The 24,858-nt window shown below is 38.7% G+C and overlaps 1 protein-coding gene across 1 annotated transcript in view; it reads right to left on the bottom strand.

Annotated features, from left to right (window-relative positions):
• The window catches only part of bsnb (bassoon (presynaptic cytomatrix protein) b), a 109,421-nt gene that overhangs the window by 12,682 nt on the left and 71,881 nt on the right, over positions 1 to 24,858 (bottom strand). Inside the window, exons 4-5 of the mRNA XM_073826382.1 lie at positions 7,823 to 8,257; positions 1,030 to 7,290 (exon numbers count right to left, since the gene is read on the bottom strand). Coding sequence (XP_073682483.1) covers positions 1,030 to 7,290; positions 7,823 to 8,257 — 6,696 coding nt within the window. The remainder of the gene's footprint in view (positions 1 to 1,029; positions 7,291 to 7,822; positions 8,258 to 24,858) is intronic.

The raw sequence follows: 24,858 nt of genomic DNA, 5'->3' as shown, positions 1-24,858 counted from the left end.
TGTATCACAGTATTTATATCTTTCATTTTTCATATATCCTTCAGAACAATTTTGGGGCATACAATGCACTTCAAAAAATTCAAAAAACCAACCAAACCAAAAATCCAAACATTACCTTACAACATAATGCAGGCGCACCCGAAGACTAAATGGTTATTTTAAGTCAACCAATTCTAAATATATTCTTGACACTATAATTTATAAATGACTAGTGGTTTCAGAATCAAGCAGGCAATATATTATACATGTATAAAAAAATGTTACAATCCTATTTAACTAATAATTTTGATGTACCTAATGTTTTAGTGTTAATACAAGAATTAGTAGAATTGTCAGTTTACGATAAATAAATATTTAAACATCACATAACAAACAAAAAACATCTGCATACCTACAGTAATGTAGAGTGGAGAATCCATTAGAGAAATTCAGTTAAAACACACATTGGATGAAGTGTTAGAAGAAATAGCTTCCTTTTAGCTGGTGTGCAGTTCTTTAAATGCACAAGCATGAGCATTCCTTAGACAGGAATCAAACGGAGAATGTAAGACTCAGACCTCTCTCTGACCAGCTGCTGACAAGCCGGAAGACAGCAGGGCTGACCCAGTATGCCTACACTTTTCCCTCTAGCATTTCTGAGACTTTGCCAGATATAGCAGTTTTTGTGTGTGTGTGTATGTATATAAGGTAAAGAGAACAGGTAATGGATGATAAATTAACTATATAAAACTATACAATAACTAAATAATTATTTTTATAATACTTGATTTATTTATATTTCAAATTGATCTCCTATCAATTGTACAGATAGGTTTGGTGTTGTCCAACCTAGACCTTATTAAAACAAAACAATTGTTCACCAAAAGTCTATACTATTATACTATTATACATCCCTGTGTGTATAAATGTGAAAAACGGGAATTAAATTAATTGTCTGAAATTAATATTTACAAGCTGTAGCTTTGTAGTCAACAACAGAAAACTGTAATAAATACATTTTTGCAAGAAACATTGAAAATGTGTGCATACCTGGCTTGCTGGGCTGGTTTGACTTTGGTATAAGGAGAATTTGGTCTTGGCTGGGTCTTCTGATGTTGGACTGAGAGGCTTAGGATCTGACATGGACCGCTGAACACTCTTTATGGGCCTTGGAATAGTCTGATGCCTTTGTGGTGACTCTGCAGTAAAGGCTTTTTGTTGGGGAGTCACATGTGCTTTGTTAAGCTTCTCACTGGAAGCAAAGGTAGTCTCCAACATACGGTGAGGGGACAACGGAGACACTGGAGAATACAGCACTTGTGGAGATTTTGGAGGCTGACGGGAAGGAGATTCATTTTGCTGCTGAGCTTGCTGGTATCCAATATCTAATGGGTCTGGCTTTCTCCTTTCAAACTTGGTTTGCGTAACACCAACTAATTGCAGACTAGTGGAATAGGGGCTGACAGTAGTGGGAACACTGAGCTGAGGTGCAACCACTCCTTGAGACTGTGCCTCTGGATCAGTTTGACAAGCTAAGCTCTCTCCTTTATGGGTCCTTTCTGGAGCAGATATGTAGTGAAGGAGTTCAACCTTTGATGTTTCAGCCATGGTAATGTGAATGGCTGGAGAGATTCTACCCAACTGTTCTGACTCAGTTTGACATGAGGAGTCATTGGTGGTCTGAATGGCAATGCTAGATTTACATGCATCACTCTTAGTCTCCGCAGTTGGTTCAGAGTGCTTGGAGTATCTTGAACGTCTGCGCCGTATTGGCTGACTGTCCCACTCACCCTGGTCTTCTTCATCGGTCTGAACGCTGCAGTCAGCTATACGTCTAGTTCTACGACGGCGAGACATGAGTTTATCCTCTGTGTCTTCATCATCTGTTTGGACACTGCAATCTGCAATTCTCTTGACTGACTCATCCTCTGACCCATTCCTCAAACGGGGCATAGAGTTTTGTTTCTTCATAATCCGACCATCTCCGTGATCTTCACTATTTTTAAGGGACATCTCTGAAGATGAGCTGGGCAAAGGCCTAGTGGACACCACTGCCTGGACCACCTGCCCATCAGCACAAGGCAAGATCTGTACACTCTGGCCCTCTTGTGGAATAATTCTTCCACTCTGATCATAGATAATTGAGATGGTTTGAGGTGTAGTTCCACCAACCATCACACCTTGAGCTGTTGTAGCTGCAGCTGCAGCAGCTGCTGAAGCAGCCGCCGCTTCTGCTGCAGCTGCTACCGCTGCTGCTTCAACGGCTGCTGTTTTCTGCCTCTTTTGTTCTTCAAGCTGCTGCTGGAGTTGCTGTTGCAGGGAATGAATTTGGTCTAGCTGCATCCTTTGCTGTGCCAGCTGCTCTCTTTGCATCACAAGCTGGGTTTCTCTTTCAGCCTGTTGCTGCTGAAGAACCTGCTGCTTGATGGTGTGTAGCTCTTGAATCTCCCGCTGCATGAGCATATGTTCTTTCTCTCTGTGCCTCTGGAGCTCCATGCGGTCCCTCTCCAACTCCTCCTGTAGACGTAGCTGGCGCAATTTCTCCAACTCAACGCGTTCTCGCTCTAGCTGCAAGAGCTGCTCCTGTTGTAGTCGCAATCGTTCCTCTTCTTTTTCCTTCTCAGTATTAGCAGATGTGGTTATAGTGGTACTGGAAGATGCATCTGGAAAAACTCTGGTAATTGTCTGGGTCTGTTTTTGTGGCACTGTTAATATTTGAGGTTGTGTCTGTGGCTGGCTTTGAGTTTGACCTAGTTCTTGACCTTTGACCAGTGACTGTGGTTGAGTTTGGGGCTGTACTGAGAGTTGTGTGCCTTCTACTGAAATATGAGCCAAGGGAACCTGTTCATTTCCAACTGATTGAACTGGCACTGTTCTAGTATGTGCTGGCTGTACATTTTGCATACCCAAATTTGAAACAGGTTGACCACTTTTAGGTGATGCAGTTGTTGACATGCTGCCAGGTGCTGTAGGCTTTCCCAGGTAAACTGGAGCTTCCTGGGAGGTACTAGAAGGTGGCACAACTCCCGATGAAGTATCTGGTGCTGTTACTGAAAATCGATTTGGAGGTGGATACCTGTAAGGTCCTTGTGCATTAAGAGGCATTCTTGGGGTGACTTGAGGCAACCTGGTGAGGCTAGCCAGAGGTACAGCAGTTACATTGGCTGAAGGGTATGATCCATATGCTCCTCTTAACATGGAATTGAGAACAGGGGCAGGCTGGGTGGTGATTGGCAGGGTGGAGGCTATTGGGGTGTTGATAGTAGAATATATCATGCCATCAGCTGTCCTTACAGCAGGTGGATACATAGACCTTAGACTAGCTTGTCTAGCATTGATTAAACTTGTAAGTGTTTGACCATGTACTGTTGGTCTACCATCAGGGCCATACAACAGATTGGCTCTAATAGATGCTAGGCCTTGTTGAAGGTTAAGTGATCCTGCAGGGCCTGCTCTCCCAGCACCATACTGCAGAAGCTCAGGATTACTGGTGTAACGGCTACCAAACTGCTCCATGGAGTTAAGAGCAGCACACATTCTGCTAATCTCTCTGGCTGTAGTGGCACTATACTGTGCAAGATTGGATTCTTGAAAACTTCCGAGATCACGTGAAAGATAACTATATTCTGCATTTATATTAGACATTGAGCCATATCTTCGCAAAGGTAATGGTGGAGCCGAATCACCTCCTTGATGGCGTAGATCTGTGTAAGATCCATATTGGGCACCCATTCCAAGATATCCTGCTTCATAGGCCTGCTTCATGGTGCTTAAATCCACTGCTAGGTCCCCAGGGTCAGTTCTTTGATAATATTGGAGACTTGAGCCTGCTAAATTGTTGTCTGACATTGATGGTGGAAGTCGTCCTGGAGGAGGCAAGGTAAAAGACTTGCGGTCATCTGCAGATGCTTGTATATTTACTGTTTGGTATCCATCTTTTCCAGCTTGGCTTTGCTGCCCAGGAGCTTGAGGTGGCTCTGCAGAAGGATCTGATGGTCCTGTTTTACCTCTTTGAGCAAAAGGGCCTGAGCAACTACCTGCAAATGGCAAATTGTAGACAACATCACAGCAGGCTAACTGATTTTCTGGTTTGATCTGTCCGGTGAGATCTAGAACTTCTACTGGTGGATGCGGCTCCTCTCTTTTAACAAGCTGGGTCACTGTACCTCCCTGAGTGCTATTTTCATCCAACTGCACCATCATTACCTGGGGCTTCCCTGTGGAGAGATTCACTACAGCAGGCTTGTTCTTTAGTTCCATAGCCACCCCACCATATATGTCATGACCAATTGTAGGGGTGGTAGACGCAGAGCATGATAATGGTGGTGGAGGTAGCGGAGATATCTTGGAAATGGAACTAACTGCTGTTTGGGTGCCTCCACCAGTGTTCTGGCTTACCACCAAGTCCTTCTTTAACAATATTGGTTGCACTTGATTAGCCAAGTTGTACCGAGCAAAAGATGCATTTTGTTGATGCTGCTGGAGCTGTTGCTCAAGGAGCTCCTGTTGCTGCTGAAGCTTCTGTTGCTGCTTCTGAAGCTGCTGCTGTTGAATACCTAAATTTTCCAGACAAGCATCAATTTTTGGAATTGATGGATCTGTGACATTTGGCCTGGTCTGGGTCAGACAGACTGCAGATCCAACTCCCTGACCGTAGTCAACTCTATTTTGTAAAGGATCTCCATAGACAACTGGTTGTTTTGGCTGTGATATGAACATAGATGCTGCCACAGTCACGCTTACAGTTGTTGGTGTAGTTGTTGACACCTGAGGTTGTGCCTGTGCATTTAGATTCATAATAAGAGGCTGTACAGCAGTATGACGGTTTGGTGGCGTTTCTGCATCAATTGAGTATCGACGTGTATCAGAAGCTAGAGATGTTAGGTCCATACCCTGGTCTGTCATGATAATTGGAGCAGGCTTCATTGGTGCTCTGAGATCCATTATATTACTACCTGGGGCAATTGTGCCTTGTTCTACAACTCTTGATGTACCAGGTACTGTGGAGATTCTACACAAGGATATGTTTCCTGCAGGAAGAGATCCACTAATTTGGGAACCAGCAGAGGTGGCAGTGCTCACAGCCATGCGTTCTGATATCTGTGTCCTTTGCAAGCTATGTTGAGGTGACGGATGGGCTGAATATTTCTGTGGTGATGTGGGTGACTTTGTTGTTGCATGTTGAGTCTGATAAATTGTCTGTTGGCTGTCTTTTGTTGGTGAGGATAAAGGTGAGGTGGAGGAATTCACTGTCATTGGTTTGGTTTGACTGCTAGTTCCTGATCCCAGTGTAATCACCATAACAGGGGAATCTTGGGAGGACTGCTGTCTTGAAAGACGTGGTGCCCCAGCTCTTTGAGGGATCTGAGAGGTCTGAGTAGGTGCCACTGTAGAAGTTGTACAAGGTGCAGGAGAACGTGTTGGACTTTGTGTGGGGGAAGTGGAAGGGGATGTGGAAGGACTTGAGCCTTTGAAGTATGAGAACATCTTTGTTGTTAAGGTGGAAGCACCAGGATCAGGCACTTGACCCTGTACTTTTCCCTGAACACCAGGTCTTCCTTGAGGCTGCGTGGGAGGAGGCTGCCTAACTTGAGATTGTGGGGAACCAGTAACATGGCTTCCTTTAGAGGTTTGGTTGCTCATTCTAACTTGACCTTGTTGTGTAGCATGCACTCTTTGTGTCCCTCTTCCTGAAGGATCATTTCCAGAGAATGAAACTGGAGCTGAGATCTGGGTAGGACTTGTACCTGGACTCAAAGAAGTTGTTCCAGTATCTAAATGGTGTTTCTTGTCTGCTTGAAGGACTCTTTCTTGGTTTTGTTGTCCTTGTCTTCCTGGTGCCCGTTGATGCTGCTTTTGCATCATCTCTGCTTTTCGCATCATTTCCTCATAAACCTCTTCAGCACTTTTTAATGATTTATCAGCTGCAGAGGGAGAGACAGCAGAGGTTTTCTCTGTTGGAGAGTACAAAGACATAAATGTAGGTAGATTATATTCACTGCCAGACTTGTACAGCTTTGAACCCATCTCAAATCCTTCAGCTTCCGAATCCATGGAGGGAGAGTATTCTGAGCAGGATGATCTATGGAGTTCTTCCATTTCAGCAGCTTGTCTGAGCTCCTCTGTAGGGGATGCATCTTCAATAGGTGAAAGGTTACTAGGAGGTGTCTTCGACCTCTCTCTGCGCCTCTGCGCCCTCAGTTCCTCTTTGTCCCTTTTAGTTTTTCTGGCTGTACTGCGAATCCTTTGCTGCTCTAAGTCTCTCATCTTCTCCTGCTCTCTTAGAAGTTCCTCTTCTTCTCGCAGTTCATCTTCTTCAGAGGAGTCCTCAATGGTGGGCAGTAGTGGACCATGGGATCGATGCCTTGCTTTTCTTTGCTGCTTTGCTTCCTCAAGCCTTTGTCGTCTGCTAGGACTGCTATCACTGTCATCTTCCATTGATGACACAGAGGTTGGAGAAGTTCCAGAGGTATAACTTGGTGTGGTTGCAGGGAGGGTTGATGAGTATTCTCCCCTTGACCTTTCTTCAGGTGAGCCAGTAAGGCTTTCCATCTCAAGCTCAGGCTCCCTGAGGTCATGATCTGTGCTGAGTTCCATTTCACGATTGTAGCTATTTGTATTATTCAGTTCAATAGTTTTAAATCGCCTCAGACCACCTTGTGAGGCCATCATGTCATCTGCTTCACCCGTTTTGTAGCTCTCAGTGCTTTTAGTGTCTTCTTCAAAACTGCTAGACTGCTGCGTCAGGCGACGCCTCTCTTTTCCAAGATCTCCGCTGTGTTTATGGCTCCTTTTTGTCTTTATGTGGCCCTCAACATCTGCTGTATCTTCCTCATCTGCACTCATTTCCAAAATCTGTCTCCTCATGAACTCCTCATCGGTCAGGTCTTTCTGTGACTTCTTCTGTCGGGGTGGTAATGGAGAAAGGCCACTTTCACTACTGTCTTCCACATAATCATGTCTTAATTTACAGCTGAGATCATCTGACACTTCCTCATCAGACTCATATTCCTGATCTTGAGTTATAGTCAAAGATCGAGGTCTGTTCTGTTCTGTGGTGTCTCTTCCATCACGATGCTGTCCTTGGTCAGTGGCTGTATGTGACTCCAACAGGGGTCGCATTGAACTTTCCAGTTTTGTTAGTTCAGATGGACTTGGGGGGCTGCGTTGGTCAGAGATCCCCCTCTCGCTAAGCTTCACAGAGTCCTCTTGGATCAAGCCAGTAATCTCACTCTGGGAGCTGGAGATACCATCTGAGGAGTAGCCTGTATCACTAAGACTCTGAGTGCTAGACTTGTTGGAGTCCTGTAAATACAAAGAACAATGCATTAGGTTGTAGGTCACACGATCATTTTGATTATACAGAAAGATTTACAGAATCAACAAACATTAAACAAAAGTTTATTAGGCACAATATACAAAACATGCAAATGGTATACATTACACAAGCATGCAAAACCTGGAGGGGATGAGGTCAAAAGTGAATCTAAAATGTAAATAAAAATGGCATGCATATATCAACATCTGACAACTTTGGAAATACTTAAACAGTGTATATCACATTAAGTAGTCACATGGGGCTATTTGTAATATCAGTTCTTTGTTATGGATAATTAAATGGATAATCATTTGAGTTTACAAATGATGTTGACTCATCACTGTGCTCTTGTAACCATCAGGCACTGGAAATAGTGATTAGCCGCTGAGACCATATTAAACTGTTTCTGAGTACAGATGATATTGGTTAAATAATTCAACACATAACATTCCCATCACAGAATGCCGAAGTGATCTGTTATGAAAGACAAAGACAGTGGTGATAAGGACACGGAGGACCACTCACGTCATCATGTTTAGATTTCTGCATGCCACTACTTTTCTTCTCATCTTTTTTATCCGAGGTTCCCTTTTTAGACGTTGCTTTGATGTCCCCCTCTTTTTCTGTTTTGGACATAGCTTGTTTCTTGTTAATGCCTTGATCTTGTTTTTGTGTCTCAGCCTTAGTTGCAGGAAATTGTTGAGAGGGGCCCTTGGATTGTGGCACCCCTTTTTTTAGCGGAGAGAAAGGACCACTTACTTGGGCACCAGGTGGCTTTTGCTGCTGAGGGCCGGTAGGTCTCAGCGCAGCTTGCTGACTGGGCCCTCGCTGCTGTTGTTGATTGGCTGGGCCTGGTAGTCTGGGAGATCCAATGGATGATGGCACAGGAGGAGGAATATCCCCTAAGCTCCCTGACATTGCTCTCTGGGTCTGGCATGTCAAACACAGCCATTCTTTCTTCTGAAAATGAAAGACAAACATGAATTAAGTCTCATGGAACAATTGAGATATAAAGGGGAAAAAACTACTGACAAGGTGAACGTGTCAATAGTCAGATTACATGTGATTTATCGCATCATTCGCCCTCACTGGCATTCTCTCTCACTCTCTCAGCCTTTGTAACACAACTATTGTAATTCAAAAGGGATTTGGTCAAGCCGAGCAAGCAAGCATAATTGGGTCCTGGCCAAGACTACGACCTTTTCTCAAAGGCCTTGCTGACTCTCTTCAAAGCTACTGTTTAACACACACAATTATACTCTGTTATGTCCATAAGACACACAAGCTCAGATTGATGGCCAATTCAATCCACAGCAGGAGGCTCCGGTGCATTCAAAATCAAAAAGCATTTAATTCAACAATTTAGGAGCCTAAGACTAAAAACGTGTGATCATTAAGAAACCATTTCGCTTTTGAATTTGGATTATTTTAAACAGTCCATTTTTTTCAGGATTCAGGATTTGATGAATAGAAAGATCCAAAGATCAGTATTTATCTGAAATAGAAAGCTTTTGTAACATTATACACTATACCATTCAAAAGCTTGGTATGGGGGGGGGGGGTATAAAATAATACTTTTATTTAGCAAGGGTGCTTTAAATTGATCAAAAGTGATGATAAAGACATTTATAATGTTACAAAAAATTCTAATTTCTATTTCATCAAAGAAACCTGAATAAATCTATTCAGCTGTTTTCAACATAATAATAATAATAACAACAACAACAATAATAATAATAAATGTTTTTTAAAGCAAATCAGAATATTAGAGTGATTTCTGAAGGATCACGTGACTGGAACAATGCTGCTAAAAATTCAGCTTTGAAATCACAGGAATAAGTCACATTTTCAAATATATTCAAACAGAAAACAATTTTAAATAGTAAAAACATTTCAAAATTTTCATGTTTTTGCTGTACCTTGGATCAAATAAATGCAGGCTTTAAACTTTAAATATTAAAAATCTTATTGTTTTGACTGGCAGTGTATATAAAATAACAGAAAATACAAAATACCAGAACTGACAAAGGACAAATGACTTCATAAGCAGAGAGTGATAAGCAAAAAGATTATAGACAGTGATAGTATGATCTCATAAACCAGTTAAACACAATTGCATTGATAGAGGAGCTATAAATGAAAAACATTTGCATTTTTATAATAAAACTCACTACAGCAGTGAGCCAGTAATTCCTCCATCATCATAGAAAAGATTCAGCACAATATAGCAGCAAGTAGTACACCGGCACACAATAAAACATCTACTTAAAGTTATTCACTTTCACAGCCATGGATCTACAGATAATTTCAAAACAAAGAAGACCAAAACCATTAGGATATACTGTTATAAGAGGCTACAAAAGTTCTCAGTAAGTTTAATGAGTCTCATGAGTAAAGCAAATCAACAGTAAAAGTTCTCACAGTCCTAAACATAAAAGAGTGCATTTTCAATTTCCTGGACCCCTCAGTCTTTTCTCGATTTTCCTGTCAGACCTCTATACTTTCAGAATACCTGGCAGATGGTTGGGTAGTGTTGGATTGTTTTTTGAGGTTTTGTTTATATTCCGGTTGATATGAAAGCAGTTGCATCAGTGTAGATCAGTACAGAATCCCATGGGGTGAACTGCTTGTTGATCAAAAAGAGACAAAAAAAAAAACAAACAAAAAAACACCACCACCATTTTCTGATATTCTGCTCCCTAGATATGACTTGGATGCCTCAGTGGAATTCTTAATACAAGTTTAATACAAAGGTTTCTGTATTTTGCAAAGTAAGAGCAATAGTAATAAGTACTAAAAATATAACTTGCAATCTTGTAGAAATTATTCCATTAAAATCTGCAAAACCAAGCTTTTGAGTATAAAAAGAAGTTCTTTGTAGTAAGTAAACGGCTCTGCTTTGAACAAAACTCAGACAAAATGTATGTGCACAGCTTTGCTTGACTGCTAGAGCGGGTCCGGATGAAATCTGTGGAGAGGCTGAGGAAAGGAAAGGTTTTGCCATGCGAGACAGACGCCTTTTCTTTTTGATTCTACGTCCCCCCCAGTGCTCCACACTGAAGCTAAATATAAACAGGTGCAGCGTTCACTCAATGCTTGTGCAAAGCTTACAAAATGCTCTGCCATCTGTGCCTTTCTGCTTTTTATATGCTGCGTTGAAGCGAGATGGACGTTGTGTAAGTGTAGTCATTTCTAAGGTGTGCTTTTAGCATAATGAACGAAGGTAATGCAGTCTGTGCCCTGCGAAGAAAGCCCAAGAAAAACTATAAATTATTTCCTATTTTAAAACAAATTATGTGTGAAAGCCATGACGCCAGTCGGACTGGCCGAATTTAAATGAATGGTTGATTTTTGCCACATCTAAAACATCTTTTTTGCATTTAAAAATACTAATGGAGCATGTGCCTCCTCAGCTTGAAGAGTATAAAAACGTTGGCTATAGAGGTTATGAAAAGTGGTTTGATAATGAGGCAAAAGCCCCTAAAATAGAATAAAATGATAAAAGAATAATTGTGTGCGCATGTTACAATTCTTTGATTTGCAATTCAAAGTCAAATCCCTTTCAAGTCATGGCTACATGTCTCAAGTAATGATGAAAAAGACTTCAGTTACAGGTCTGAGATAAGGCTTTTCAGCTTTAATAATATAGTAATGTAATTTTAAAAAAAGTATCAGTATTTAATAGTGCTGTCAAAATTATTAAAAGAAATTCAGCTTACTTCAAACTAAATGCAGCTTCAAAGGGCTCTAAACGATCCCAGCCGAGGAAGAAGGGTCTTATCTAGCCAAAACGATCTGTTATTTTCTAAAAATAATTACGATTTATATACTTTTTAAGCTCAAACGCTTATTCCGGTTCACGGCAGTTAGGGAAGGAGGAATCATTCTACATTTTTTTTTGTAAAGGGTGTTAGATCATTTTTGTATGTTCGCTCTGTAAACACTTGGTCGGTACTTCTGCAGCGATGTAGCGATGTAGATTTTAAAGTTGGAGGAGAAAATGAGATGGGATTTTTTCAACATACCCTAACTGTGATGAACCGGAATACACAGGGTTCACGCAAAGCGCTCAAGGTTAAGAAGTACTTAAATTGTTCATTTTTTTTTTTAAAGAAAATAACCATTTGAGCCCTTTGAAGCTGCATTTAAACTGCATTTCGGATGTTCAAACTTGTGGGCACCATAAAAGTCCACTATATGAAGAGAAAACCTGAAATGTTTTCCTAAAAAAAAAAAAAAAAAAACATTTTTTTTACGACTGAAGAAAGAAAGACACAAACATCTTGGATAACAAGGGGTTGAGTACATTATCTGTAAATTTTTGTTCTGGAAGTGAACTACTCCTTTAACACAGGCAATTAATTTTTCCAGTTTCAAGTGAAACGATCTGTCATATATATTTGTACACTTTTTAACCACAACTGCTCATCTTGTCTAGCTCAGAAACAAAATGAATATAACACACCAATGCACCTGAAATAATGGGGTCCAAAACCAAGACGAGTTGATTTGAATAATATTCAAGATTGTTTGCTAACTACACTACTGTGAACAACGATAAATATTTGCTAACATTATTTAGTCAATCCACAGGACCTGAATGAGCTAATTGCATTCCGGTGTTGCTGTCTGTGTGTTTGATTTTTGCTCTCAGTTCACAGTGTCTTTCAAAGTTGCCATCAAGCAGGTGCAGACTTGACTGTTTTGTTTGTCTGCGATAAACTTTGCTTTCAATCTATTTCAAATGTGTTACATAAGCCACTTTACTAACAAACTGCCACATGCATCTGAAAAAGCAGCACTGTATGTCTGTAAGTTTGCCAAATCAAATCTAAAGCATGTACCCGCCTGATAATGTTTTGTATCACACCACAACGGCTTGAGTCTGTTAATGCTGGAAGAATCAAATCACAATGGTGACATTGACGATGACACACAAATGTTACCCTGGACCAGAAAACCCGTCTTAAGTAGCATGGGTGTATTTAATAATAATTTTTTGGCAATAGCCAAAAATACATTGTATGGGTCAAAGTTATCGATTTTTCGATAACTAATATCATTAGCATATTTTGTAAATTTTCTACCATTAATATATCAAAACCTACTTTTTGATTAGTAACATGCAATGCTGAGAACTTTGCTTGGTCAACTTTAAAGATGATTTTTTTCGCACCAATAGATTCCAGATTTTCAAATAGCTGTTTCTCAAATATCCAAATATTGTCCTATCCTAACAAACCATACATCAAAAAATGTACCTCTATGAGTGGTTTTGTGTTCCAGGGTCACAAATGGCATTTGTAAGTAAATTATTTAATACAAATGAGGGAAATTAAGTTCTGCTAAAGTGACAGCACAATACACAGCTTCATTGACAAGAAAACAGTTTGAATTTGACACACCACTCATGTTCAGTATACACGGTGTACATCTCTCAGACTAAAATTAGTCCTCTCCCCTATAAAAATAGCTTCATGTTAATGCAAATGATCCCTGTTAATGATTAGCATATAGATTAGTTTGTTTCCTAAAGCATCGTTCCTCCTGTTACGAAAACATGCCAAGTTCTGGTCCCTATTCACACACCATTACACACAGCTCAGCAAATAAAAAGACAGAGGTGAAAAAATGAAAACTAGAGTGAGATCAGAGTGTTAGCAGATCAGTTTATAGTTATTTAAACTCTGTAGAGGAGGGCAGAGAGGTGCACATCTCTTAAAAGATTTACTTTAAGAGATTGTGGGTGTAAGGCCTTAGCCTTTGTAGAGCTTTACATAAAACTCTGCAGCTCAATGTCTGATGGGAAAAACACACAGTCTACGTAATCAATCTCTGAGATTGAGGGGACAGAAAGAAGTATGAATGTTTGTGTTTAATGTGTGCAAGCAGAATTTATCACCGTTATTAGAATTGAATAAAACATTATGAAGGAAAAAGTACACTGAAGGTTTTAAATTCACTACAAATATTAGCACCCCAATGACAAAAAAACTTCACAGATGGCGTTTCTTGTCAGTGTTTCATATCGACATCCAAGAAAAACTCGCCCTTTCCTCTACCAGGCTGTTTGCTGCAAAAAAACATGTCTGTGAAGGATTTGCATATAGGATTTTGAGAGCAAGAATTGATGCAATTTACATACCCAGTAAGTATAGTCTGCACAACTGACTGAAAAGAGTTCAAAGAGTTCAAAAATCATGCATTTGTCTTGTTGTAAGTCTAGCCATGTGAAATAGATTCTCTGTTTATAGCCTACCTTGTTTTTCCATTTTCTACAACCACATGCAATGCCAAACCAAGCAATAAAATGGCGCATGCCACAAATCAATGGACTTGGGCAAGCGGGGAACAGAGTTTGAATGGCAAATGTCCACATTTTTGTCTGAACCACCACTCATTTGAGAATAACTGCAGATAATTTAGGCGGCAAAATACATTTATATTTATCCATTCTATTTATTTATATACAGGTGCATCTCAATAAATTAGAATGTCATGGAAAAGTTATTTTATTTCAGTAAATCAACTCAAATTGTGAAACTCGTTTAGTAGTTTAAGTCTTTGGTTCTTTTAATTGTGTTGATTTGACTCAGATTTAACAAAAACCCACCAATCTCAACAAATTAGAATACTTCATAAGACCACTAAAAAACATTTTTAGTAAATTGTTGGCTTTCTGGAAAGTATGTTAACTTGCTGTATATGTACTCAATACTTGGTAGGGGCTCCTTCTGCTTTAATTACTGCCTCAATTCGGCGTGGCATGGAGGTGATCAATCTGTGGCACTGCTGAGGTGGAATGGAAGCTCAGGTTTCTTTGACAGTGGCCTTCAGTTCAGCAGCATTTTTTGTTTTTTTGTTTCTCATTTAATTCTAGATTCATAGATTCTCTATGGGATTCAGGTCTAGTGAGTTTGCTGGCCAGTCAAGCACACCAACACCATGGTCATTTAACCAACCTTTGGTGCATTTGGCAATGTGGGCAGGTGCCAAATCCTGCTGGAAAATGAAATCAGCATCTTTAAAAAGCTGGTCAGCAGAAGGAAGCATGAAGTGCTCTAAAATTTCTTGGTAAACGGATGCAGTGACTTTGGTTTTCAAAAAACACAGTGGACCAACACCAGCAGATGACATTGCACCCCAAATCATCACAGACTGTGGAAACTTAACACTGGACTTCAAGCAACTTGGGCTATGAGCTTCTCCACCCTTACTCCAGACTCTAGGACTCTAGGAAATGAAACACAAAACTTGCTCTCATCTGAAAAGAGGACTTTGGACCACTGGGCAACAGTCCATTTCTTCTTCTCCGTAGCCCAGGTAAGACGCCTCTGATGTTGTCTGTGGTTCAGGAGTGGCTTAACAAGAGGAATACGATAACTGTAGCCAAATTTCTTGACACGTCTGTGTGTGGTGGCTTTTGATGCCTTGACCCCAGCCTCAGTCCATTCCTTGTAAAGTTCACCCAAATTCTTGAATCAATTTTGCTTGACAAGTCTCTCAAGGCTGCGGTTCCCTCGGTTGGTTGTCTTTTTTTCCCCCACACTTTTTCCTTCCACTCAACTTTTTGTTAACATGCTTGGATGCAGCACTCTGTGAACAGCCAGCTTCTTTGGCAATGAAAGTTTGTGGCTTACCCTCCTTGTGAAGGGTGTCAATGATTGTCTTCTGGACAACTGTCAGATCAGCAGTCTTCCCCATGATTGTGTAGCCTAGTGAACCAAACTGAGAGACCATTTTGAAGGCTCAGGAAACTTTTGCAAGTATTTTGAGTTGATTATCTGATTGGCATGTCACCATATTCTAATTTGTTGAGATTGGTGGGTTTTTGTTAAATGTGAGCCAAATCATCAAAATTAAAAGAACCAAAGACTTAAACTGCTTTAGTCTGTGTGCATTGAATTGATTTAATACACAAGTTTTACAATTTGAGTTGAATCGCTGAAATATATATATTATTATTTATTTATTTGCAAGAAGTGTTAACAATACAGATTCCCTAAAATAGAATAGACTAGAACACTGCAAAATAAATAGAATGTAAAACATTTAAAATGTATTCTCAATAATATAGTCTCAACTAGTGATGCATCAGTAAATGTTGTCATCTTAATTTTGTTAAGGGACTGTGCAGGACATTGGGGTGGCATGAACTAGTGGTTACTCATGTGGGCTGGTAGCTCAAAGGTTGTAGGTTCAAACCCCAGAAGGGATGATTTATGAGCTATAACCACTGTGCCCTTGCTCCAAGTGCAACAGTCTCTGAGAAAAACATACTAGAAGTCACTTAGAATAAGAGCTGTGCGCTAAATGAAGAATAATGCAATCACAATGGCCTTTTTTTGGGTGAAGAGGAGTACAGAGAGACATACATTAGCATAATGCCAATAAAAATATTAGAATCCCAGAGGTTTAACCTTTCATGTCAATTCGTACATTTATTCCAGACAAACAGAGCCATCTACAGTCCAACAAATTAAATTAGCTCATCTCTGTGAACATAAGATTTACATAAGACAATCTCTTACATAATCTCATGATGGCTGAAATGCTTTCTTCTTTCTATTTTAGAAATAAAGACAGTGATTATGTCCAGAATCCTTAAAATTATGAGAAGGCTCCAGAGTCTTTTAAAGAATTTAACATAATTTGATATAGTATCAGGAGAATCTTTAGTAAACTGCATTCAAATAAGATTACACGTTTTTTAATGTACTACTATATAAAATTCATCAGATTAGACAGCTATGAAACATGCCAGACTGTACATACACTGCCGCTCAAAAGTTTGGGATCAGTGAGATTTTTAATGGTTTTTAAAGACGTTTCTTATGCTCATCAAGGCTGCATTTATTTATTAAAATTACAGAAAAAAACTGTGATATTGTGAAATATTATTTCAATTTAAAATAACTGTTTTCTATGTGAATATATTTTACGATGTAACTTATTCCTGTGATACAAAGCATTTTCAGCATCATTACTCCAGTCTTCAGTGGCACATGATCCTTCAGAAATCATTGTAATATGCTGATTTATTATCAATGTTGAAAACGGTTGTGCTGCTTAATATTTTGTTGAAACCTGTGATTTTATTTCCAGGATTCTTTAACAAATAAAAAGTTGAAAAGAACAGTGTTTATTTAAAATAGAAATCTGTTGCAACAATATAAACTACCATCTAAAAGTTTGAGGTCAGTACATTTTTATTCTTTTTTTTTTTTAAAGAAATTAATACTTTTATTCACCAAGGATGTGTTAAATTGATAAAAAGTGATAGCAAAAACTTTATAATTTTTATAAAGATTTATATTTAGATTTTTAACAGTAAATAATCAGCATATTAGAATGATTTTTGAAAAATCATGTGACACTGAAAACTAAAAAAGTAAAATTGTAAAATTGTATGTATAAATATATATTTTAAAATGTAATTTATTCTGTGATCTCAAAGCTGTCACATGATCCAAATGTCTTTATCATCACTTTTGATCAATTTAAAGCATCCTTGCTAAATAAAAGTATTAATTTCTATAATTTCTTCCCGAAAAAAAAGTCATTGAAATGCTAAATCCTGAAAAAAAAAATGTACTGAACTGTTTTAAATATTGATAATAATAATAAAAATGTTTCTTGAACAGCAAATCAGCATATTAGAATGATTTCTGAATGATCATGTGACACTGAAGACTGGAGTAATGATGCTGAAAATTCAGTTTGATCACAGGAATACATTACATTTTAAAATATATTAAAATAGAACAAAAGAGACTTCTTAAGAAAGCATTAAAATTTTACTGTTCAAAAACTTTTGACTGGTAGTGTATATGCATGATGTGATCTGAAAGTCTTTAACTTAAAGACTCGCATTGTTGTGGGTTGTGTGGTTATTACTTATTGCTCATAAGTGATTTGATCGAACTCTTAACCCCCAAGTATAAATCTTAAGTGCATAACTCATCCCAAACTGTTTGTGGACAGGATGTTGAGGAGAGGTGTGCTATTACTTTTCTAAGCTATTTGGCTTACGGTTTTTGCCTGGTGATAAAAATCTGGAGAGATGTGAGCCATATCTACAAATAACAGACTTGGAAAGCCTGTAAAAAAACAACAACATAGCAACCACCCAGAACACTGTAGCAACTGAATAGCAATGCCCTAACAATTACAGTAATACGATTTTTAGTAAGAAATTAATACTCTTATTTAGGATACATTAAATTGATCAGTATAAATGGTAAGACATTTAGGTGCATATGAACTTTGTGTTCATTAAAGTATTCAGAAAAAAAGGATTATAACTGTTGATAATAATAAAAAAAAGCCACAAATCAGCATATTAGAATGATTTCTGAAGAATCATGTGACACTGAAGACTGTAGTAATGATGCTGAAAATGCTGCTTTGAAATCACAGGAATAAATTATTTTAAAATATATTCCAACAGAAAACAATTATCTTAAATAGTGATCATATTTGACAATATTAATGTTTCTACTATATTTTTTGATCAAAGAAATGCTTCTTTCAAAAACATTAAAAAGCTTACCAACCCCAAACTTTTGAACAGTTTTATATAAAATAAAACAACCTTTGTAAAAGCTGAACATAGTTTGCATAAAGCAACAAAATGAGTATTCTTTATGAATGCTTATATAATCAAGTTTGAAGATATGAACCAATCAGAACTTGTATCCGGAGTATAGACTGGTGCTTTCATTAAAGGAACAATCAGAGGCGCCTCTCCACAGGTTACAGGAAAGAAAAGGGTCAGCTGGATTGATCCACACAGCGAGTTGTGCTGACTCACCCTCTGACCAGACACCTGCAGTTCAGCATGATATGCGGTTACATGACAGAGCAGGTGTATGTTTGCGTGTTTGCATGGACATTCACGAGAACAATGGTGGTACATAATGATGGTACCATGTGACATGTTACATCTCTGACCATGTCTTACCATGTGAGCATTACACTTTGTAGTGGTTATGACAGTGGTCTCATAGATCGTTTTGTTGTATATTGGCATATATGCTTTGGTAAAAAATTATTAATATAGCATAACAGCAGCAACTTAATATTTATTGTATCCAAGAAGTTCATGTCTTTCTTTCTTCAGTCATAAAGAAATTATGTTTTTTGAGGATTTCAGGATTTCTCTCCATATAGTGGATTTCTATGGTGCCCGCGAGTTTGAACGTCCAAAATGCAGTTCAAATGCAGCTTCAAAGGGCTCTAAATGATTCCAGCCAAGGAATAAGGGTCTTATTATATTCCAACTTCAAAATCGGCCTACATCGCTGTTTGGTGTTTGATCTTCTTTGCACGTTCACTTTGAAAAAAATGGGTCGGTACTTCTGCAGCAATGACAATTTTAAAGTTGGAGGAGAAAATAAGATGTGAGTTTTTCGACCTAACCTAACTGTCTTGAACCAGAATACACAAATAGCCAATCGTTTCGCTAGATAAGACCCTTCTTCCTTGGCTGGGATCATTTAGGGCCCTATGAAGCTGCATTTAAAGAATTTAAAAATTTACAGGAAATGTACTCATCTCTTGCCATCCAAGATGCTCATGTCTTTCTTTCTTTAGTTATAAAGAAATTATGTTTTTTGAGGAAAGCATTTCAGGATTTTTGTCCATATAGAGGACTTCTATGGTGCCCCGAGTTTTAACTTACAAAATGCAGTTTAAATGCAGCTTCAAATTATCCCAAATGCGGCTGTAAACAATCCCATCCAAGGAAAAAGGGTCTCATCTAGCTAAACAATTGGTTTGAATTTTTTTTTTTTTTTTTCTTATTTCAGTTTTTATACTTTTTAACCTCAAATGTTTGCCTTGTCTCTCTCTGCGATGTGCATGAGTAGTCTGTGCATCTCTGGTTAAAAAAAAGTATGGGTAGGTCGGTTAAGGTTATTTTCTTAGGATTATTTTCTCCCTCAACTTCAAAAAGCATTTCATTGCTGCAGAAGTACTTACCTCGTGTTACTTACCTCAAAGTAAGCATGCATAGAAGATCAAAAGCCCATTGGGCTACTTTTGGGCTAGTTTTGAGTAGCAATTGGGTGGGTTTTGTTGTGAAAACCTGGCAACCCTGCCCTAACTGTCTTGAACCAGAAAAAAGTTCAGGCAGAGCAAGACAAGATGAGCGTTTGAGGTAAAAAATAAAAAATAAAAATAAAAACAAAACAAAAAAAAAAACGATCGTTTTGTAGGTAAGAACCTTCTTCCTCGGCTGGGATCATTTGAAGTTGCATTTAAACTGCATTTTGGAAGTTCAAATTCAGGGCTCCATAGCAGTCCACTATATGGAGAAAAATCCTGAAATGTTTTCCTCAAAAAACACAATTTCTTACGACTGAAGAAAGAAAGACATGAGCATTGTGGATGACAAGGGGGTGAGTACATTATCTGTAAATGTTTGTTCTGGAAGTGAGCTTCTCCTTTAGTAGGTTAAAATATAAATACATCACATTTTTGACTAAAAGGAAAACAAAACAGAATTTATTTCTATATTTATACTGATGCATGAAACAGTCTGGAGAGTGTGCTAATATATTATAAAAGGAAATCCAACCTCTGCCTAGCTGTGGTTCCCCTGTTTCCCCTGAGGAGGGCACCAGAGAGAGCACAAACCACAACACTTTTAATCACCTCCACATTGGGGCACAGGTGCAACCACATGCTCGTACTCGCCATCCACACACTCGCTCCTCTCTGCCAGAATTCCCATTCGCCTGTTGACATAAACAGCCACATGCGTATGCTTGCCACTCATGTCTCGACAGGACGCTTCCATCCCTGCTGACAGCCCACTGGGCACAGGTACTCATGCTGAGACAGGAAATGTCAGTGCTCATTAACAGCCAAGACACACCCACTCACCATCCTTACACGTCACATATCTGACCCTGACCGCCGGATTCCCATCAGCCTATGCACAGGATCCCTGTCCATCTATGCATTTCAGCGACTTTTTTCTTTATCAATCAGCTTTGACATTTAAATACGGCATTTAGACGTAATGCAGTCTTATATGGCGTCTCGGTCAGGCCTTCTCAGGCCTAAAAATAACATTTTGCCACACCTGCCAATAGCTGATGACTTTACCAGCCATATATATTCTTTTACCATCCATGAAACCTTATGTGCATTATTTCATCAAAAACAGCACAGAACCAATTAAACTGAAATAATAATAAACAGTACAGTATTATCAGTGTCATTATAATTTTAATGTATGTCATATAATGATTATTATTAAATAGATAACAGAGTGATAGATAGAACAATAGACAGACAGATGAAACGATAGGCATATATATAGACAGAATGACAGATAGAACGAAAGACAGAATGATAGACTAGATAGAATATAGACAGACAGAACGACAGATAGAAAGACAGAACGAAATAACGATAGACATCGCATGACAAATAGAATGATGGACAGACAGATAAAATGATAGACAGATAGATATAACAATAGATAGATAAACATACCTAGATATAACTATAGACAGAACGATAGACAATGCAGAACGACAGATAGAACGATAGATAGACGTGTAGATAGAACAATAGATAGATAGACAGACAGAACAACAACACATAGAATGATAGACAGATAAACAGAACGATAGACAGACAGACAGTTAGATGGACAGATAGATAGAACAATACATAGACCGACAGACAGAACGATAGACAGACAGACAGAATGATAGACAGACAAACAGAACAATAGACAGACAGACAGACAGAATGATAGATAGATAGAATGATAGACAGATAAACAGAACAATAGACAGAATGATAGACAGACAGACAGTTAGATGGACAGATAGATAGAACAATACATAGACCGACAGACAGAACGATAGACAGACAAACAGAACGATAGACAGACAGACAGACAGACAGAACGATAGATATATAGAATGATAGAAAGATAAACAGAACGATAGAATGACAGACAGAACGATAGACAGAATGACAGACAGACAGAACGATAGACAGAATGATTGATAGACAGAATGACAGACAGACAGACAGACAGACAGAACGATAGATATATAGAATGATAGAAAGATAAACAGAACGATAGAATGACAGACAGAACGATAGACAGAATGACAGACAGACAGAACGATAGACAGAATGATTGATAGACAGAATAACAGACAGACAGACAGAATGATAGATAGAATGACAGACAGACAGACAGACAGACAGACAGAACGAACGATAGACAGAATGATCGATAGACAGACAGACAGACAGACAGACAGAACGATAGACAGAATGATCGATAGACAGACAGACAGACAGACAGAATGATAGACAGAATGATCGATAGACAGACAGACAGACAGACAGACAGACAGAATGATAGACAGAATGATCGATAGACAGACAGACAGACAGACAGACAGACAGAACGATAGACAGAATGATCGATAGACAGACAGACAGACAGACAGAACGATAGATAGAATGATAGACAGACAGACAGACAGACAGACAGACAGACAGACAGAACGATAGACAGAATGATCGATAGAATGACAGACAGACAGAACGATAGATAGAATGATAGACAGACAGACAGACAGACAGACAGACAGAACGATAGACAGAATGATCGATAGACAGAATGACAGACAGACAGACAGAACGATAGATAGAATGATAGACAGATAAACAAAACGATAGAATGACAGACAGAACGATAGACAGATCGATAGATAGACAGACAGACAGACAGAACGATAGACAGAATGATCGATAGACAGAATGACAGACAGAACGATAGACAGATCGATAGATAGACAGACAGACAGAACGATAGACAGAATGATCGATAGACAGAATGACAGACAGAACGATAGACAGATCGATAGATAGACAGACAGACAGACAGAACGATAGACAGAATGATCGATAGACAGAATGACAGACAGACAGACAGACAGAACGATAGACAGAATGATCGATAGACAGAATGACAGACAGACAGAACGATAGACAGAATGATCGATAGACAGACAGACAGAACACTACATAGACCGACAGACAGAACGATAGACAGACAGAAAGAATGAGACAGGTAAACAGAACGATAGAATGACAGAACGATAGACAGAACGATAGATAGAATGACAGACAGACAGAACGATAGACAGAATAATAGATAGACAGACAGAGAGACAGATAGACAGACAGAATGATAGATAGAATAGACAGACAGCCAGATAGATAGACAGAATGATAGACAGACAGAACAACAGACAGAATGATAGACAGGCAGATAGAATGATAGAACGATAAGCAGACAGAAAAAATTATAGAGAACAATAGATAGACAGACGATAGACAGATATAGAACATTTGACAGAGTTAGAATGTTAGAATGCAAGAAAGATGGATAGAAGGAAAAAAAGAATGACAGAACAATTGACAGAAATGTTCAAAACAGACACATAAAGAGAGAATAAAAGAATGAACAGACAGAATGACAACTAGACAGAATGTTCAACGGACAGAATGTTAGAATGCAAGGAAGATAGACAGAAGGACAGAATGACAAAATGAGATTGTCAGAAACAGACAAAACGTTAGAATAGACAGAATGATAACTAGAAAGTATGAAACAGAATGATAGAATGATAACATTCAACAGAAAGACAGAACAAGACAGAACGATTGACAGAATGACAAACAGAATGCTAGTTAGAACAGAATGTTCAAACGAAAGAGACAGAATAACGATCAACTGCAAGAATGAAACAGAATAATATAATGAACTAAAAACATAGATAGATAGATAGATAGATAGATAGATAGATAGATAGATAGATAGATAGATAGATAGATAGATAGATAGATAGATAGATAGATAGATAGATAGATAGATAGATAGATAGATAGATAGATAGACAGACAGACAGACAGACAGACAGACAGACAGACAGACAGACAGACAGACAGACAGACAGACACTCAGTTTTAATGGTCTCAGCCATTAGGACTGTGTTATATAAAACTGGCTTTCTCAGCAACTCCTGCACTGATTTATGAATGTTTCTCACATGCATGTGCATTCATCTGTCATGCTCTGCTGTATGATTACGTGCGCATGCGTGTGCATGTGTGTGTGTCAGCACGGTTTTACAGGGTAAGTCAAGAGATATGTGGGTTAATCCTGTGGGACTCCTTCAACGGGCCACGTGGGACTGCACACACCCACCCACCTACACACACACACACACACACACACACAGACAGATCCTCCGGGCCTGCTGCCCTGAGTCGGAGCCTGCACCGGATTACCGAGAGTAGGAAATGAAAGATCATCCAGCATAAAGGCACTCAAAGAGCACCCATTCAAACTCCATCAGAGAAAAGAAAAAGGGGGAGAGAGAGGAAGATATGGAGGGAATGAGAGAGCCATCTGCGTGTGCACTCGCATCCACCTGAGCTAAAAGATTGCAACACATATGTTACAGTAATTTGCTTCTGTAGCGCCTTACTACCCATTAATAGCACCAGGATTCATTCACTGCAGCAAAACCTGTGAGAACCAAATGTCATTCTTTGCTTGTTGCACGCAGAGCGTCTCAACTGAAGCTTTAGCAGCACCTGAGGCTAAGAAAAGACTTTGAATCATGTGGGTAATTGATTTTGCTGTATATTAGCGCTAGAAAGGCAGTGATATTACACAATACAAAAGAATAGAAAGAACTTCTGAGAGAGCAGTCGGTTACGACTTTTTTCCACAAAATGAAGAGATTTTGTCAGCTTTAGTTATTCTCTCGAATGCATATCTGATATAATAAATATTTGATTTTACAATGAAAAAAAAAAGTAATTTACTCACTCATGTCAACTTTTCTTTCTTCTGCGAAGCCCAAAAGATTATGACCAGCTTTGTCATCATTGACTTTCATTGAGTGGGGAAAAAATGCAATAAAAGTAAATGGCGACTGGATATCTCCGTTGCTAATATTCTGTGTAACATCTTCTTTTGTTTTGTTGAGAAGAAAGTCATACGGGTCGGAGCAATATGAGGGAGAATAAATGATGACAGAAATGCCATTTTGGGGTGAACTATTCCTTTAAGCAGTGCATTCTCTCAGATTTATGTTTTGCATTATGTTGCAATTGCCCTCTTATTCAAATTATTCTCTAACTTTTCTGGCCAGCCAAAATGAGGAAAGTGAGAAAATGTCTGGATATTAGAAGACAAATTAAAAACAAAATTAAAGTAATAGTTCAGTGCTAAAAATTCAATACCCTTAGGCTATCCAAGATGTCCTAATCAGAACAGTTTCAGCATTACATCACTTGCTCACCAATGGATGCTCTGCAGTGAATGGGTGCCGTCAGAATGAGAGCTGATAAAAACATAATTCATAAGTAATCCACACTACTCCAGTTCATCAGCCAACATCTTGTGAAGTGAAAACCTTCATGTTTGTAAGATACAAATCTACTTTTGTGCATTCTGACGGCACCCATTACCGCAGAGGATCTATTGGTGAGCAAGTGATATGATG

Source organism: Garra rufa, chromosome 20 (assembly GCF_049309525.1).
Source record: "Garra rufa chromosome 20, GarRuf1.0, whole genome shotgun sequence".
NCBI lineage: Eukaryota > Metazoa > Chordata > Actinopteri > Cypriniformes > Cyprinidae > Garra > Garra rufa.
Note: the sequence above shows the minus strand (reverse complement) of the source record. Positions and strands in the feature narration are given on the sequence as shown.